We start from the raw sequence: 19,095 nt of genomic DNA, 5'->3' as shown, positions 1-19,095 counted from the left end.
ACACGGCTAAGTGTAAACTTTGTCTAAAGGTTTATTCTAGAAAGGGGAAAACGACTACATCGTTAAAAAGTCAGGCTCCGATTCTGGTTCCGGTTCCGTTTTCGGTTCCGTTTACGTTTTCGGTTCCGTTTCCGTTTTCGGTTCCGTTAAACTAAATTGAAAACATCTGTTTCCGTTTTCGGTTCCGATAAAACCACATCCGTTACATCCCTGGATTACACTCTCGCCTCGTAGCTCGTCTCGTGTCTCGTAAGCTCGTCGAGCTAATCGATTTTAAACACTAACTGCACGGTATAAGGTTTGTAATCGAATGACAAACCGAACGCGAGTGTTACGCAACATCGCGTCCCGCGCGAGCCCCTTTGACTCGTGCCCAAAAACCGCTCCTCCACGCGAGCCAGCCGAGCGCGAGACGAGCCCCCCGCTTACACTCGCGTCTCGTGGCTCGGCTCGTGGCTCGCACAAGAATGTAAACGCCTATTAAATTCGTGGCATCTTTCGTTCAGAAATTCACAAAACTATTTAGAGCTCGTTAAGAACGCTTAAGGCCCCATTCGCACGACAGCTTAAAAAGCGTTGCGTTAAAACCCGACGTTGGCGCTTTTTTACCGTTTCCAATATTTGTGTTCATACGAACGCTTAAAAATCACTTGTGAGTCGTACTGTCACGTACGCATCTCAGCAAAGCCATACTTTATTTGCTATTACGACGTATTATTTGAATATAGCTTGAATATTTCAGGAATTTGTAAGCATAAGTTGACATTTTTAAGGTGAAACTAATAATAATCTTGACGATTGACACCAAAAATTGACACTTGACAGCCAACTGACAGCAGCGCCGGCGCTTTTTTAACGCTTGTGAGAACAGATACACGGAGATCCGTATGCTCTATTCAATTTGACGCCAACGCTCAACGCCGAAAATCGAACAGTGCTCGATAAAAAAGCGCCGCGCTTAAAAACCGCCTTCGTGTGAATACATACATGGTTATCCATTTGCGTCATTCAAACGCTTTTTTAACGCGCGTTGAAAAAGCTGCCGTGCGAACGGGGCCTAAGGGATTATAAAAATGCTCTCAAACATGATTAAGGACAAAGAATATAAAGGCCCCAGTACACAATGGGCCATCGCCGGCCACTCCAAGGGACGCATTTATGCGTTAGAGGGAGCAAGTGATATTGCTATCTCATTCTACCGCATGCTGCGTCCCTTGGAGTGGCCGGCGATGGCCCATTGTGTTATTGTGTACTGGGGCCTTAATACTCACTAGACTACTGACTTTACTCAGCTTGCAAAATAGCGCATGTGATTTTAGTACGCCGGCTAAATTCTAAATAGATTCAACGAATTTATTCTAATTTTCTATGGGACGATAACCCCTCGCGCCTACATTTTTTTTATTTGCTGCTCTTTTCTACTGACTGATATTGATTGACAGAGTATATTAAAAAACCTATTCAATTTGTTGCAAGGTCTGTAGAGGCCTTCAGTTGACACATGAACATGACATTGACACACCATTGACATATCAATTTATTTAAAAAGAAGGAAGCGAAGAAACGACTCCCGATAAATACGTTTTGTCAGTGAAAAGAGTGAATTTAGGATTGGTTGATAAGGAAAAATTATACTAGGGTTATGGAAAATACTTAAATAATCTAGTTAATAATGAAAATGACTCTAGCAAGACTTCTGTTTTATATAACCTTTGTAGCAGCGGCTACCGAAGTCTTTGGAGATGACTTTAAAGAAGAATTATTCATTAAACCCCTGTTACCGACACACCTGTACACGTATTTCCAATTCATAACTCAAATTCAGGATGAATCTTCATGTAAGTATAAAGATCTTTCATTTCTTCACTTTGGATAATGTATAACGGTATAAGACGATAATTATTAAATGTTTTTTAGTTGAACATTCCCGTTTATCTCCACGGTCCCTGGGTGAGATAATATCACGTTTTCATGTAGAGGAGCTGCACCTTACACTGACAGAGGGCCAATGGAGGCACAACCAGTGGGGCTATCCAGTCCAGGATGCTGCTCCCGGCGCCGAACTATACGCCTGGTTCTCCCATGATGTTGTTGATATTGATAAACAGTGGCGGGAGTTGAGCTCAACCCTCGCAGGTCTCTTCTGTGCTTCTTTGAACTTTATACAAAACTTCAACACTGTCACACCACAAATGGTCCTATGGCCATCAGGTGCATTCAAAACTAACCAAAATGTCACTTCACAACTAAGATATGCATCTCTACCTAGAGAAATAGTTTGTACAGAAAATTTGACTCCATGGAAGAAACTTTTGCCCTGTGAGTCAAGCCGTGGATTTGCATCCTTACTCAATTCTAGGATGATCCACAACACCAATTATCATTCCATTGGAGTGCACTTCAGGAAAATGTGCTCAATAAAAGACTGTACACAAACCCACTTAGAAATTAAACAGACAGTTGCTCTTGTGTATGACTACAATATAATTAAAAGTAGTGATTGGTCATTCCGTAAACTGTTTGGACAGGGCTTACCTGGTGCATGTCCATTATCTACAAAAAGCACAATATATGTGGATGTATCCTCAAATGACACACAGCCGTTCCAGTTGCTGTCCCCACCAGACAAGATGGAATTATCCCAGCGAGGTGGCAGTCAGGTGAAGCTTGCAGTTTATGATGTAGAGCCCAATGGTCAGATGATTAACATTGGTGTTAAACATAATTCTAATAGCAAATTAGTTGTGCCCGTTGCGCCTCCTTTAACTTTTACCCGTCATGTGCTTGGTTATGGAAAAGAATTTGGTGGCATTGTGACAGAGTTTACCAACAACTATTGGTCTCCGATAAACATAGTATTACTGGAAAATGCTCCATGGTGGCTGCCTATACAGCTCAGTACACTAAGAGTTAACGGAGAAGCCGAAAGCAAGCTAGTCAAGTCACAGTATTACTCTCCAGGTCGCAGCAGGCAGAAGCCGTACCACCTTGAACTATTGCTAACACTGCCTCCTAGATCAACTACAACTATCACCATTGATTTTGAGTTTGTCTTCCTGAAGTGGCAAGAATACCCTCCTGATGCAAACCATGGATTCTACATTGGATCTGCTCTTGTATCTGCTAACCTTCCAACTGCTAAGAATTATACCAGTCTGCCCATCACTGGAAGCACATTTGACTCTATCATCAATGCTTCACAGTCTTGTAAGTATACAAATTTTTATTTGTAGTTGTAACCCCATGTAATATAATAGTTTATTCTACTTTGTCTATGATTAAGGTTCTGAAAAATTAATAAATGTGGTTGAAATGAAACACATCACATCAAATTAAAAATACAAAAAAAAAACAACAATCTAATCCTTATGTTTCAAAGATTGTTAGTTGTTACTAAAAACAAGGTATAGGTATAGATATAGGTATGTAAAGGCAAGGCTAATGAACATTATCAACTTTCAGGGTACCCCATTGTATTCCGGACTAACGGCGCCATGGTGTCCCTCCCAACGCCTGACTTCAGTATGCCCTACAATGTCATCTGCCTGGCTTGCACCGTGGTCGCACTGGCATTTGGCCCTCTCCACAACATATCCACCAAGGAGCTTGTCCTTAAACCTGTGGGCACGCCTATGTCTCTCGCTCAGAAGGTCATGAGCTTGTTTAAAAAGAAAAAGTAGTACCAAATTCATTTATTTTTGTATAGACTGATTAATAAATTACGTTTTGAAAATACCATAGTGTTGAAGAACACAGTGTTGCCATTCTTTTTCATTTAACTGTAAAATAAGGCAGGGTATTTTATTATACAATGTTTATAGCATATACATATAGCATAGTCATAATCCTTTACCATCGTATTTTCACGAAAACGCACTAAAGTGTTATGCTATTTCAGTCAGTCTCGGTTCTCGGTACGAAAAGTACTGAGGTTGTCTGAAGTAGCGTGACAAATACGAATGTTTCCGAGAAAATATGTTGGCAAAGGATTATGCAATGCACTACATCTGTATTGTGTACTTACTTACCCAATCACTGCAGTCCTAGCACGAGTAGCCCGCGACGGTACCTCGAACGCGAGATAGACTATCAATCTTGTTTATTACATACAAACGTAGTTACGCTCTCATTTTAAAACGACTAGCTAGATTGCTCTGAAACTTTGTACTTACAATAGTAATCTAGTTCTGTAATTAGTTTATGTAGCTTCAGATACCATGCATAGCAGCATAGATACCATGCAGAATACAGCGAATTCGGTTGTTAGATTACCTACAAAGTAATCTGAGAATCGGTAATCAGATTCCAAAAGTAATTTCGGGTAATCATGGAACCAGGAATCAATTACGAAATGCCCATCTCTGCCTCATGCAACTCATGCAAGCCTCATTGTCAATGGATGTACAGGGTCTCATTACAATCCAAAGCCCCCTCCAGACTATGCGCGTGAATCGCGGGCGCAGCCGCGAACGCGAGTGTGGAGTCGATTTTCGCAGACAGCGAAATCGACTCCACACTCGCGTTCGCGGTTTCGCCCGCGGTTCACGCTCATAGTCTGGAGGGGGCTCAACACGTAGTTTTAAAATGAGAACGAAACTCCGTTTGTATGGGAGTTTAAATACAGCCGAGCTTGGTGGATTAATAGTTATTTGTTTTACAAGGGGGCAAAGTTGTTGTTTAACCGCTCGTGCTAATATTGATACTCGAGCACGCGAAAGATTCCAAAATTGAACCACGAGCGTAGCGATTGGCTCGAAAAATGGAATCTTGAGCGTTGCGAGGGTTTCAAAGCACGAGGGTTAAACAAAATTTGCCCCCGAGCAGGGGTGCGAAACTCCTGACTTCGGCCAAACTCGGCTCAGCATTGCTCCGAGCAATTATTAGGGTTGGCACCACTTGACTTCCTTTTGCGTGCACGACCACAGATAAGGTAATCACTTGATTTTTGACAACCCTAAATTGCCGAAAGGGATAGTGCCATATATTAGAAAGGGATAGCATGATTCGACCCTGAACCGCTGTCAAACTTCGGTTTTGTAGGAAGTTTCCTTTCTGTACGGTAGTATTATTATTTATTCTGTGCCCCGAGTCAAACACAAAATTATTCACCACACCAACCCGAAGAAAATATTGAAGGCGTGTCCAGACGAGTCAATATTTAGCCAATCTGATTAAATTGTCCGATCGAATCAGGCCGTGCGGACGCAAACGCCAATTTGGCTCGCCGAATACAACCGTCGATTATGACCGATATTACCGATAAAATGGGATGCGGACGCAAGAATACCAATTTGTGACGCCAGTATTTTCGTTTTGGGGCATTTTTTCAATTTAGAGGGCTCTAATATCACCATAAATCTAAAATTGGTGATTAAATTACAAATTGACGCCAATTTCATTTCTGATCAAATCGGTCGATTTGATCACCTCGTCTGGACTCCACTTAACTGTAAGATATCAAACAAAAACAAACCAAATTAAATCCAAATGAATGTTATTAAATATTTATCATTAAAAATTAAGTAAATTCAACCAGCAAACATAAGAAAACAACTCAAAATTTGCATTTGATTACTTTGCCTCACATGTGAATAAAATGCAACTTTGCTATCGGTTTTTGAACAATCAAGAGAGCCTTTAATACCAGTTGGTGTGGTGAAAATCAAGTAGTATAATTAGAAAAGACTGTTAGACGATCTTGCGCGCGAGTTACTATCGCAATGCTTGTGTTGTGAGACTTGTGAGTCAAGTATAAAAAAAAAAACAATGTCGTTCAAAGTATTGTTATCACTAAGTACCTATAGACATATAGACCGACAATAAATTGTAGAAATTAAAAAGTGGCAACATCGTAGTGTCGTCCTGTTTTCTATCGCTTATTTATATATACAGGGTGCCCAGTAATTAGTGGATAACCTTCTAACCACAGACAAAGCACCTTAGACTGATCCAGAAAATGCACTTACAGGTCTAGTAAAAGTTTCGTGGTTTTCGAGATAATCGAACTTTTCTGTCTAGTGAAACAATGAACCAAAATTAGAAAAGTGCGATTATCTCGAAAACCACGAAACTTGTACTAGGCCTATAAGTATGTGCATTTTCTGGACCAGCTTAAGGTGCCCTGTCGGTGGTTAGAAGCAAGTTAGAAGGTTATCCATTAATAGGGAGTATTACTGCAATGTTCTGCCGCCAGAGTGCAACACTAATTTGTTTAGTAAACCATAGAGTAACTTATGGATTCCTATTCAGCGGCGTAGAAATTAAACTCGCAGATCCATATAAAGTTTATAATAACTAAGAAAATAAAATAACAAAATGCGTGCAAAGTGCGGAAGAAAGTTAGGCGACAGAAAGAAGCTATGTACAATATAGATGTAACGCGCGTAAGCAGAGGCTAGCGATAAGGCGGAGAAAAGCGGCGTGCGTTCAGTGCGAATCTCTGGGAGCCTCTGTCCGAGCGCAGGCGATGAACTGAGCTCCGGCCGGTCGCGCCGCGGTGGGGGCGTGACGTCACAGCCAGGGACCGCCAGGCTGCGGGCCGCTCTCGCCGTCGCCTGACTACGGGCCCGCTGGAGAAGTCGGTAGTGTGGAGTTTATGGTCACCACACCACCCCCCTTGGAGATTTATGGCCCTGCGACATAAAAATCAGGAAAAGTTACTTTTCTGCCCGAGCGTGTCGTCCTGACGACTTCAGACGGACAGACGCTAACTTGGGATTGAGATGAACTGTCGTCAGTCACCACATAAGCTGGTTTGACTCTGTCGATCGAAACTGTTACTGGTCCTCTCTGTAGGTCTAGAGTTATAGTTTTATCGGTTCGCTTCAAGACTTTCAGTGGACCTGTGTACGGAGCTTCCAAGGACCCTCTAAGATGGTCTTTTCTTAAAAATACATGGCTTGAGGTTTTGAGGTCTTTATGGACAAAAACTGACTTCGTACCATGCCTTGAAACAGGAGTAGGTCTGATTTTAGCTATGTGCTGCCTCAGCTGGGAAACAAAACCCACTGGCTGGACCTTATTCGCAGAATGTGGTTGTAAAAACTCACCAGGGATCCTCAGAGGCTCACCATAGACCATTTCTGCCGCTGAGCAGTGTAAGTCTTCCTTCCACGCCGTCCGTAGACCCAAAAGCACGATGGGTAGGGCGTCTGTCCATCGTATCTCATTGTGGGCCATTATAGCGGCCTTCAAAGTTCGGTGCGAATCTCTGGGAGCCTCTGTCCGAGCGCAGGCGATGAACTGAGCTCCGGCCGGTCGCGCCGCGGTGGGGGCGTGACGTCACAGCCAGGGACCGCCAGGCTGCGGGCCGCTCTCGCCGTCGCCTGACTACGGGCCCGCTGGAGAAGTCGGTAGTGTGGAGTTTATGGTCACCACAAACTTATACATACTAGGCATTAAACAGTTTTTTGACAAGTTTTCACTGTGACATTCATGCACCAAGGCGGTTTGTTTACAGGTGGCCTACCGCGAAACGCGAAAATCGAAATTTCTTTATCTGTCTCTCTATCGATCGAATAAGCAAGAGTGATAGAGAGGCAGAAACCGAACTTTCGATTGTCGTGTTTCACGGTAGGCCATGTGATTGACCTAGTGACGCATAGGGTTGCCAGATCGAAAGGCACTATTATCGGGAAAAAATATATTTTTTTCGGGATTTTGGGACTTAAGTCGGGAAAAAAAAACATTCAAATTAAAGTAATTGTATTAAAAACAACGATATTTTACATTATTGGCACTACGTTAGCTACGCGCTCGACGCGGGTCGCTCGCTCGCTCGACGACAGTACGGAACTTGAAATTTTTGGTTTATAACGTGAAGCTGTTTTTCGGGACAATTTTCACTTCGTCGGGAATCGGGAACACGTGCTAAAAATCGGGAGAATCCCGCCAAATCCCGACCATCTGGCAACCCTAGTGACGCAAGATGTGTCATTGATGATGTAAATGAGGTTTGTTTACTGTATGTGCTATTGGTGCCACCTACGCAGAGCTTTGCCTAATATTCCCTATTACTGGGCACCCTGTATACATATATATTTTAGCAAAAAGGATAATTAGTACTTTATGAGTTTGCAGAGTCAATAACCAAAGAGAATATATTTAACCACTATCAGTATTTGACATTTGAAGTTTTTAATTACCTATCCAATCATGAGATTACTTCGATTATATACAAATTTGTGTTATTTTGTTCTAATAATAATTGTGATTATTTATTTTTAATTTTGTATTTGTAGTGATAATGAGACCTGCGAGCGGGTAAATACAAATAACTTAAAAGATTATTTTTTTCACCCTTAGTAAAACTAGTTTTATTTCACAGAAATGAAAAAGTTCAGAAATCGGTGATATACCCGCGAGTTTTTGTGAGGGCGGTTAGTTATGTTAATCGCCTAAAATTTGTACCTATAGGTAAGGTAAGGTACCTGGACACAGGTAGGTAGGAACTAATCTTCACTTAACTTGCTCTCGACGAGCCACGCTTCGCCTTCATCATAGATAAATATAGTAAGAATAGAGTGCTCAACTGCTCACTCCATACATCAGTTTTGATACTAAACTAAAACTACTATTATTTTCTAACGACTATTAGCGGAATTATCAGTACCGCTACTTGATAATAGAATTCTCTAGTGTCGCGACTCACGACACGAAATTGTAGGTATTGAACAACAATATTAAAGACAGAAGGAGTTGAAAATAGAGTTCCGGTTAATCCGTTATATTATTAGCTGAATATTGTTGAGCATTAGACCTTTCGGACGTCGGAACATCAATTGTCAAGTACAAAGAATATAATACTCACTAGGAGAAGAACGGTAACTCCATACAAAAAAATGTCCCCAACCGTTTATACGTTTATACTAGTGGCGCCGTCGTTGTGTACCAAGAACTAAAGTTGACAACCGGTTTAGCCTGGCGGGTATTGGTAGGTAATAATTCTGTTGATAAACATATTTGTTATCTTCATATCACGAAATATATGAAAGATGCAAATATTACCCCTTGTTTGTGGTATTATCAATTGATTTAAATAAAAGGCATATTTATGTTTATAACATTGTATTATTTTATTTATTGAAAAAATGTATTACATATAGAAATATACACTGAAAATTAAACCCTGACAACTTAATAAAAAAATAGACATTAATAAAGCGCATTCACAAAGTTTTCAGTATAATACAAATAACTTTAGGCATGCCTACCTATTACACTTTACACACACAGATACACTACACTTTACACACGGCATTTTACACAGATTTCCAACTTGTATTCATACATTTCTTCACGGTTAATTAATACGCTTTCCAGATGCGTTATGACGCGGTTCCTTCTGAACCCACTAAAGCTGTGAATTTGACTCAAATATGTATCTTCAACAGCCGTTGCTTCGCATTTAGCACATTTTCTATGTGCATTGCTGTAATCCATGTAGGTACAGATAGTAGTAGGGCTTACGGCGATATTTACATCGAAAGCTGCATTTTTGGCAGAAAGCAAGCCGCTTTGCCCAGTGATAATAGGGACCAATCTGAATGATTTCATCCGAGGAAACACAAATTTCATTCACTAGAATTCAAGATGGCGGACCTTTTCCAAAATGGCGGTTGCAATATTAAAAAAAAATATAGACACAAAACGGCTGCACCGATTTTAGTGATTGATATATCGATCAATTCGTATTAACACCTGTAATCGAATAAAATATATAGCATTTAAGAAATTAAAGATGGCGGCCGAATATTAAAAAAAATGTGTTTTTTTTCTTTAATTTTTTTCCTTCTAATGAAAATAACAACTAAATATTCTATAATATGATCACATATTCTTTCATTTAAATGAAACCTGATAATATTATCTGCAAAATAAAAAAACAATCTTAACAATCCGTTGAGTAGTTTTTGAACTATACGCATTTCAAAAAGCGCGTAACTGCCGTTCGAAACGGCCCGATCGCGCGACTCGCGTCAAAACTGAGAACTTTGATGATTTAAAGGTAAAAAAAAGAACTGAAAACCTATTTACTTTATTTATTGAGCTATAAATAAATAAATAAATTGTATTTCTGCTTATTATTTGTGACCATCACGGGAAAAGGTATAGCGGCTGGCGCTTACGTCGCTTAGCACCGCAATAGTATTGGAGCGGCGTTAATAATAGCGTAAGCGCCATCCGCCCTAAGGTACCTATACCAGTGGGTTCAAATTTATTCCTCTCTATCATCTTTGCCCGATGTAGTTGAACGAAAGAAAAGAAAATTCATATGAAATCAGATCAAAATATACCTAACATAATTAAATTAAATATATAGAGATGAACTACGCCAAACTGTCCCGCCCCTCCAATACTATTTCAATGTGTGTAGTATTGAAATAGTAATGGAGGGCGGGACAGTTTGGCGTGGTTTATCTATAAGTACCTTTTGTTTTTGCAAGTGCTGCATTGATATCATATCATCAAACTTAAATTGAGAGTGGCCTGCAAGAGTTATGGCTATTAACTGGGACGGCAAATAAACGCCGTTATGGCGATCTTCATAAAATAGCAAATACTTTGGGTCCTGACAGATCAACCGCTCTTCGTGACTTTCACGCCTCTACAGGGTGTGACACTACTTCTTACTTCCATACAAAAGGAAATAAGTCTTGCTTCAAAACGTGGTTGTCACACCCCGAAGTTACACCAGCTTTGAAACAAATATCGCAGCCATTACAAAGCCTTCCTGAAGAAATCATGGCTATGCCGGAAAAGTTCACCTGCTACCTATATGACCCACAAATAGCACATTCGTCGGACAACTTGGTACGCAAGGAGCTATTTGCTACTAAAAAGAAATTGGTAACCAGCATCCCACCAACATCGGCAGCATTACATAAACACGCGCTCCGTCTCACATATCAAGCAGGCCAGTTATGGGGTGATATGCCCTTATTCTTGATGATGTCTCTGTGCCATTGCCATCCTCTTGGGGTTGGAAGTCATTTAATGGCAGTTGGGAACCGCAATGGCCTGATGCCAGGGAGATAGCGTGAATTATCATACCTGGACCATTGCGGCTGTAAAAAAGGCTGCGAAACAATGCGCTGCACGTGTCGGAGGGTGGGTCTACCCTGTACAGTGCAATGCAGCACTTGCAAAGGCAACTGCAAAAACGAAAGGTACTTATATATAAACCACGCCAAACTATCCCGCCCCTCCATTACTATATCAATATTAAACACATTGAAATAGTAATGGAAGTTAGTTTGGCGTAGTTCATCTCTATATATTTAATTTAATTATATTAGGTATATTTTGTTCTGATTTCATATGAATGTTCTTTTCTTTCAGTTCATCCACATCGGACGAAGATGATAAAGAGGAATAAATTTGAACCCACGGGTATAGATAGGTACCTTAGGGCGGATGGCGCTTACGCTATTATTAACGCCGCTCCAATACTATTGCGGTGCTAAGCGACGTAAGCGCCAGCCGCCATAACTTTTCCCGTGATGGTCACAAATAATAAGCGGAAATACAATTTATTTATTTATTTATAGCTCAATAAATAAAGTAAATATGTTTTCAGTTCTTTTTTACCTTTAAATCATCAAAATTCTCACTTTTGACGCGAGCCGCGCGAGCGGGCCGTTTCGGACGGCAGTTACGCGCTTTTTGAAATGCGTATAGTTCAAAAACTACTCAAGGGATTGTTAAGATTGTTTTTTTATTTTGCAGATAATATTATCAGGTTTCATTTAAATGAAAGAATATGTGATCATATTATAGAATATTTAGTTGTTATTTTCATTAGAAGGAAAAAAATTAAAGAAAAAAAAACACAATTTTCTTAATATTCGGCCGCCATCTTTAATTTCTTGAATGCCATATTTTTTATTCGATTACAAGTGTCAATACGAATTGATCGATATATCAATCACTAAAATCGGTGCACGCGTTTTGTGTCTATAATTTTTTTTAATATTGCAGCCGCCATTTTGGAAAAGGTCCGCCATCTTGAATTCTAGTGAATGAAATTTGTGTTTCCTCGGATGAAATCATTCAGATTGGTCCCTAGTATCACTGGGCAAAGCGGCTTGCTTTCTGCCAAAAATGCAGTTTCTTTTCGCTAAGCTCTATCACTATTTTGAGTGTCGATACTGTCGATGGTTGTTAAATGCAAAAAAAGTTAGGTTAGCCATTATTTAGTTAGTGTATTTTGTAGTCTATTGTTTAAAGAAATAGAGTCGTTAATCTATACTAACATTTCAAGGCCGTATAATCTGCTTTTACTACGAGGTGATTATCCTAATTTGTGGACTTTGTGGTTTACCACTCAATGGTATTGTATTCTTGAGACTCTTTGAGTAAATTAGATCAGATCGTTTGATTCACACTAGGTACCTACATATCAGTTTTAGTACCAAAACGACTATTATTTTGGTACCTAGTCGACATCTAGCCTCGAATAGCGGAATTATCAGTACTGATACTTGACCAAGGCCTGTTCACTTCCTAAGAAAGTTATGTCCCCTTATAATTGCGCATGTGTGCGCCTGAAGCTTCTATGTGTGCTTTGGCCTCCTAGAAAAAGTTGCCAGTAATAAAATAAAAACATTTTTCTACAGCAACATTGCTCCCAACTAAGATTTAAATTTTCACGATTTTTTTACATTTATAATCCTAAAACGGAACTTAAAACACTTAAAACTTAATTACACGCGATTAAATTTTATAATGAATATTTGCTTCCAACCTCCTAGCAGGCCTGTTCACTTCCTAAGAAAGTTATGTCCCCAAATAATTGCGCATGTGTGCGCCTTAATCTTCTATGTGTGCGTTGGCCTCCGGGAAAAAGTTGCGAGTAATAAAAATAAAAACATTTTTCTACAGCAACATTGCTCCCAACTCTGATTTAAATTATCACGAATTTTATACAATATTAATCATAAAACGGGACTTAAAACGCTTAAAACTTAATTAGATGCGATTAAGTTTTATAATGAATATTTGCTTCCAACTGTCTTTATCAATGTTTATAAAATATATGGAGGGTAGGTACGTCTACCCACCATAATAAAAAATATATTTGTCAATGACTCTGTCCAACTGCTGTGGTTAAAGTTCATAACGAAAATTTTATTTATTAACTCTTTAAATAATACATACAACGTGTACCGCTACGTACCACTTAAGACTGTAAGTCTGTACCTACATGGATTACAGCAATGCACATAGAAAATGTGCTAAATGCGGAGCAACGGCTGTTGAAGCAGCCAGAGTGAAATTTACAACTTTAGTGGGTTCAGAAGGAACCGAGTCATAACACATCTGGAAAGCGTATTAATTAACCGTGAAGAAATGTATGAATACAAGTTGGAAATCTGTGTAAAATGCCGTATGTAAAGTGTAGTGTATCTGTGTGTAAAGTGTAATAGGTAGGCATGCCTAATGTTATTTGTATAAAAGGTACTGAAAACTTTGTGAATGCGCTTTATTAATGTCTATTTTTTTATTAAGTTGCCAGTTGCCAGTTTTCAGTGTATATTTTTATATGTAAAACATTTTTTAATAAATAATATATATAATGTTATAAACATAAACATGCCTTTTATTTAAATCAATTGATAATACCACAAACAAGGGGTAATATTTGCATCTTGCATATATTTCGTGATATGAAGATAACAAATATGTTTATCAACAGAATTACTACCTACCAATACCCGCCAGGCTAAACCGGTTGTCAACTTTAGTTCCATTGGTACACAAAGACGGCGCCACTAGTATAAACGTATAAACGGTTGGGGACATTTTTTTGTATGGAGTTACCGTTCTTCTCCTAGTGAGTATTATATTCTTTGCTTCCAACTGTCTTTATCAATGTTCATAAAATATATGGAGGGTAGGTACGTCTACCCACCATAATAAAAAAATATATTTGTCAATGACTCTGTCCAACTGCTGTGGTTAAAGTTCATAACGAAAATTTTATTTATTAAATCTTTAAATAATAAATACAACGTAGCGGTACTACCACTTAAGACTCTGTAAGTCTTAGTGATAGAGCTTAGCGAAAAGAAACTGCATTTTTGGCAGAAAGCAAGCCGCTTTGCCCAGTGATACTAGGGACCAATCTGAATGATTTCATCCGAGGAAACACAAATTTCATTCACTAGAATTCAAGATGGCGGACCTTTTCCAAAATGGCGGCTGCAATATTAAAAAAAATTATAGACACAAAACGCGTGCACCGATTTTAGTGATTGATATATCGATCAATTCGTATTGACACTTGTAATCGAATAAAAAATATGGCATTCAAGAAATTAAAGATGGCGGCCGAATATTAAGAAAATTGTGTTTTTTTTTCTTTAATTTTTTTCCTTCTAATGAAAATAACAACTAAATATTCTATAATATGATCACATATTCTTTCATTTAAATGAAACCTGATAATATTATCTGCAAAATAAAAAAACAATCTTAACAATCCCTTGAGTAGTTTTTGAACTATACGCATTTCAAAAAGCGCGTAACTGCCGTCCGAAACGGCCCGCTCGCGCGGCTCGCGTCAAAAGTGAGAATTTTGATGATTTAAAGGTAAAAAAGAACTGAAAACATATTTACTTTATTTATTGAGCTATAAATAAATAAATAAATTGTATTTCCGCTTATTATTTGTGACCATCACGGGAAAAGTTATGGCGGCTGGCGCTTACGTCGCTTAGCACCGCAATAGTATTGGAGCGGCGTTAATAATAGCGTAAGCGCCATCCGCCCTAAGGTACCTATCTATACCCGTGGGTTCAAATTTATTCCTCTTTATCATCTTCGTCCGATGTGGATGAACTGAAAGAAAAGAACATTCATATGAAATCAGAACAAAATATACCTAATATAATTAAATTAAATATATAGAGATGAACTACGCCAAACTAACTTCCATTACTATTTCAATGTGTTTAATATTGATATAGTAATGGAGGGGCGGGATAGTTTGGCGTGGTTTATATATAAGTACCTTTCGTTTTTGCAGTTGCCTTTGCAAGTGCTGCATTGCACTGTACAGGGTAGACCCACCCTCCGACACGTGCAGCGCATTGTTTCGCAGCCTTTTTTACAGCCGCAATGGTCCAGGTATGATAATTCACGCTATCTCCCTGGCATCAGGCCATTGCGGTTCCCAACTGCCATTAAATGACTTCCAACCCCAAGAGGATGGCAATGGCACAGAGACATCATCAAGAATAAGGGCATATCACCCCATAACTGGCCTGCTTGATATGTGAGACGGAGCGCGTGTTTATGTAATGCTGCCGATGTTGGTGGGATGCTGGTTACCAATTTCTTTTTAGTAGCAAATAGCTCCTTGCGTACCAAGTTGTCCGACGAATGTGCTATTTGTGGGTCATATAGGTAGCAGGTGAACTTTTCCGGCATAGCCATGATTTCTTCAGGAAGGCTTTGTAATGGCTGCGATATTTGTTTCAAAGCTGGTGTAACTTCGGGATGTGACAACCACGTTTTGAAGCAAGACTTATTTCCTTTTGTATGGAAGTAAGAAGTAGTGTCACACCCTGTAGAGGCGTGAAAGTCACGAAGAGCGGTTGATCTGTCAGGACCCAAAGTATTTGCTATTTTATGAAGATCGCCATAACGGCGTTTATTTGCCGTCCCAGTTAATAGCCATAACTCTTGCAGGCCACTCTCAATTTAAGTTTGATGATATGATATCAATAACACCAAAACGAAAGACCGGAAGATCTAATCAAAATACGCCTAATTCCCTGTTCTGCCTGATCTTATGAATAGGAACACATGCGGAAGAAGCTGATGGCCGCATCGTACTTCACGCAAAAGATCAGCAGAACAGGGAATTAGGCGTATTTTGATTAGATCTTCCGATACAGATGTTTTGGTGTTATTGATATCATGTCATCAAACTTCAATTGATAGTGGCCTGCAAGCGTTATGGCTAATAACTGGGACTGCAAATAAACGCCGTTATATCGATGTTCATAAATAGCAAATACTTTGGGTCCTGACAGATGAACCGCTCTTCGTGGCGTGAACGCCTCTACAGGGTGTGACACTACTTCTTACTTCCATACAACAGGAAAGAAGTCTTGCTTCAAAACATGGTTGTTACACCCTGAAGTTACACCAACTTTGAAAGAAATATCGCAGCCATTACAAAGCCTTCCTAAAGAAATCATGGCTGTGCTGGAAAAGTTCACCTGCTACCTATATGACCCACAAATATCACATTCGTCGAACAACTTGGTACGCAAGTAGCTATTTGCTACTAAAAATAAATTGGTAACCAGCATCCCACCAACATCGGCAGCATTACATAAACACGCGCTCCGTCTCACATATCAAGCAGGCCACTTATGGGGTGATATGCTCTTATTCTTGATGATGCCTCTGTGCCATTGCCATCCTCTTGGGGTTGGAAGTCATCTAATGGCAGTTGGGAATCGCAATGGTCTGATGCTAGGGCGATGTGGCGTGAATTATCATACCTGGACCATTGCGTCTGTAAAAAAGGCTGCGAAACAATGCGCTGCACGTGTCGGAGGGTGGGTCTACCCTGCATAGTGCAATGCAGCACTTGCAAAAACAAAAGGTACTTATAGATAAACCACGCCAAACTGTCCCGCCCTCCATTACTATTTCAATACTACACACATTGAAATAGTATTGGAGGGGCGGGACAGTTTGGCGTAGTTCATCTCTATATATTTAATTTAATTATGTTAGGTATATTTTGATCTGATTTCATATGAATTTTCTTTTCTTTCGTTCAACTACATCGGGCAAAGATGATAGAGAGGAATAAATTTGAACCCACTGGTATAGGTACCTTAGGGCGGATGGCGCTTACGCTATTATTAACGCCGCTCCAATACTATTGCGGTGCTAAGCGACGTAAGCGCCAGCCGCTATACCTTTTCCCGTGATGGTCACAAATAATAAGCAGAAATACAATTTATTTATTTATTTATAGCTCAATAAATAAAGTAAATAGGTTTTCAGTTCTTTTTTTTACCTTTAAATCATCAAAGTTCTCAGTTTTGACGCGAGTCGCGCGATCGGGCCGTTTCGAACGGCAGTTACGCGCTTTTTGAAATGCGTATAGTTCAAAAACTACTCAACGGATTGTTAAGATTGTTTTTTTATTTTGCAGATAATATTATCAGGTTTCATTTAAATGAAAGAATATGTGATCATATTATAGAATATTTAGTTGTTATTTTCATTAGAAGGAAAAAAATTAAAGAAAAAAAACACATTTTTTTTAATATTCGGCCGCCATCTTTAATTTCTTAAATGCTATATATTTTATTCGATTACAGGTGTTAATACGAATTGATCGATATATCAATCACTAAAATCGGTGCAGCCGTTTTGTGTCTATATTTTTTTTTAATATTGCAACCGCCATTTTGGAAAAGGTCCGCCATCTGGAATTCTAGTGTATGAAATTTGTGTTTCCTCGGATGAAATCATTCAGATTGGTCCCTATTATCACTGGGCAAAGCGGCTTGCTTTCTGCCAAAAATGCAGCTTTCGATGTAAATATCGCCGTAAGCCCTACTACTATTTAGAGATAACAGATGTGCCGCCACGCCGCCAGGGTCGTACTCGCATTGTTGCAATTGATAAGCACGGGGTTTATCTGTTTATGTCGGAATGTTATTTAGTGGTAATTTTTTCTAACCTATACCTAACTACAATTGTAATAAAAGAGCGAGCGAGACACCAATAAAAAAAATTACCTGGCCTGTTAAATATCAAATTGTGGGACACATTATTATATGATTGTAGTTTTAAATCTTAGTGTCTAATTGGCTAAGGTGCATGTGACTTTCCAAAAGATTGAATATGATATTATCTTTTTAGACCATTTTAACCCCATTCAACAAGAAATAAGGTTTAGAATTCAATATACATGCAATGTAAGGTCACTGTGGGCAAGTCCGTCTACAAGGCAAGTCCGTCAACACGTTATAACTTTTTAATTTGAAGGCTAGGCGTCACAAACCCGGTTTCACCGAAATCGAATAAACCGGAAAAACCGGGTTTACAGCAGATTGCAAAAACCGGATTTTCACTTTAGTAAAACCGGCTTTTTCGAGTTTTTCGATTTTACAGTTTTATATACATAGTTTAATTATTTTGAAGGGCAAATTAAAACAAAAAACAATAAATTATACGCACTAATTGTATAAATGAACAGCTTTTTAGTCTCCAGCGTTATATCTATTTGCCCAGTTTTGCAGATAGGCTGCTTATCCAGGATGCTTCGGAGATATTTAGGAAGGAAGTTGTGTCGGATAAGATTGCCCCTGAATTTTACTCTCAGTTCCTTGTTGGCTAGTTTGTTGCACTGGTTAGAGCATAGGACACCTCGGTCTTGGAAGTGCTGGGGCACAAACGCCACTGAGAGAAATAGTTGTCTAATAGATCCAGGTCCTTTGATTCCAGGGTATTTTGTTCCATTTCCAAGCTGTCTTCTTGTGTCACAAAGGCCAGGTCATCAGCATAAGCAAACTTCCGCGAGGCGGTGTTAGGCAAGATACTGACTGAACCATCGACATCGGTATTTACTTTATCGGTATCGGTATACCATCGGTATTATCAGACCTATAATAACTAATACTCGCTCGGCGGCCACTGGGGTACCGCCTATTGCTCTTGTTGTGAAGACTAGGTCCGGGTTGTAGTCACTTCTCCATCGAGCTAATTTCAACGTTCCTTTGCCTTTGTTAGAAACGACTAATACAGTGTTGTTCCTATCTGCCCAGTCCATGATCGCCTCCTAGTTGACGTCGTCAGATTTCCTATATCCCCAGCTGGTATGGTAGCTACTAAAGTTTCTAATGTAAAGAGATGGATGTTCCGAGCAAGGAAGGGGTGGAGTAGGCCAGCAGCTGCGTGGAGGCTTATATATGTTGCATATCCGCGTTTCGCCGATTTGAATAATCGTTGTGACTAGGGTTTGCACGACGGATCCGAAATGTATGGGAAGATCCGCGGATCCGGATCCAGATCCGGATAATTTCATACATTTCGGATCCTGATTGCAAACCCTAGTTG

General features: G+C 39.5%; 2 protein-coding genes and 2 long non-coding RNA genes across 4 annotated transcripts in view; 2 read left to right on the top strand and 2 right to left on the bottom strand.

Annotated features, from left to right (window-relative positions):
- LOC134790059 (uncharacterized) overlaps positions 1–19,095 on the bottom strand; it is a 509,644-nt gene that overhangs the window by 324,864 nt on the left and 165,685 nt on the right. The window lies entirely within an intron of this gene.
- LOC134790010 (GPI transamidase component PIG-T) lies at positions 1,561–3,735 on the top strand. Its single transcript, XM_063760753.1, has 3 exons — positions 1,561–1,838; positions 1,918–3,207; positions 3,463–3,735. The coding sequence occupies exons 1-3, from the start codon at positions 1,673–1,675 to the stop codon at positions 3,678–3,680; spliced, it is 1,674 nt and encodes a 557-aa protein (XP_063616823.1). The 5' UTR covers positions 1,561–1,672; the 3' UTR covers positions 3,681–3,735.
- Positions 6,274–7,379, bottom strand: LOC134789525 (uncharacterized). The gene is made up of 2 exons (XR_010144086.1): positions 7,050–7,379; positions 6,274–6,632 (listed from the first exon to the last, which is right to left on the bottom strand). It is a non-coding gene; the product is annotated as an uncharacterized LOC134789525 (long non-coding RNA).
- The window catches only part of LOC134790027 (trichohyalin-like), a 39,632-nt gene continuing 28,694 nt past the window's right edge, over positions 8,158–19,095 (top strand). Inside the window, exon 1 of the mRNA XM_063760773.1 lies at positions 8,158–8,262. Coding sequence (XP_063616843.1) covers positions 8,246–8,262 — 17 coding nt within the window. The 5' untranslated portion in view covers positions 8,158–8,245. The remainder of the gene's footprint in view (positions 8,263–19,095) is intronic.

The sequence above is a fragment of the Cydia splendana genome, chromosome 4 (assembly GCF_910591565.1).
Source record: "Cydia splendana chromosome 4, ilCydSple1.2, whole genome shotgun sequence".
In the NCBI taxonomy this organism is placed as follows: Eukaryota; Metazoa; Arthropoda; class Insecta; order Lepidoptera; family Tortricidae; genus Cydia; species Cydia splendana.
The sequence above is the reverse complement of the archived record's forward strand: the minus strand, read 5'-3'. Positions and strand labels throughout refer to the sequence as shown.

Coding starts and splice junctions, on each gene's coding strand:
- LOC134790010 (XM_063760753.1), top strand. CDS start 1,673: ATGAAAATGACTCTAGCAAGACTTCTGTTTTATATAACCTTTGTAGCA. Junction 1,839..1,917: donor AATTCAGGATGAATCTTCAT/GTAAGTATAAAG, acceptor AATGTTTTTTAG/TTGAACATTCCCGTTTATCT. Junction 3,208..3,462: donor CATCAATGCTTCACAGTCTT/GTAAGTATACAA, acceptor ATCAACTTTCAG/GGTACCCCATTGTATTCCGG.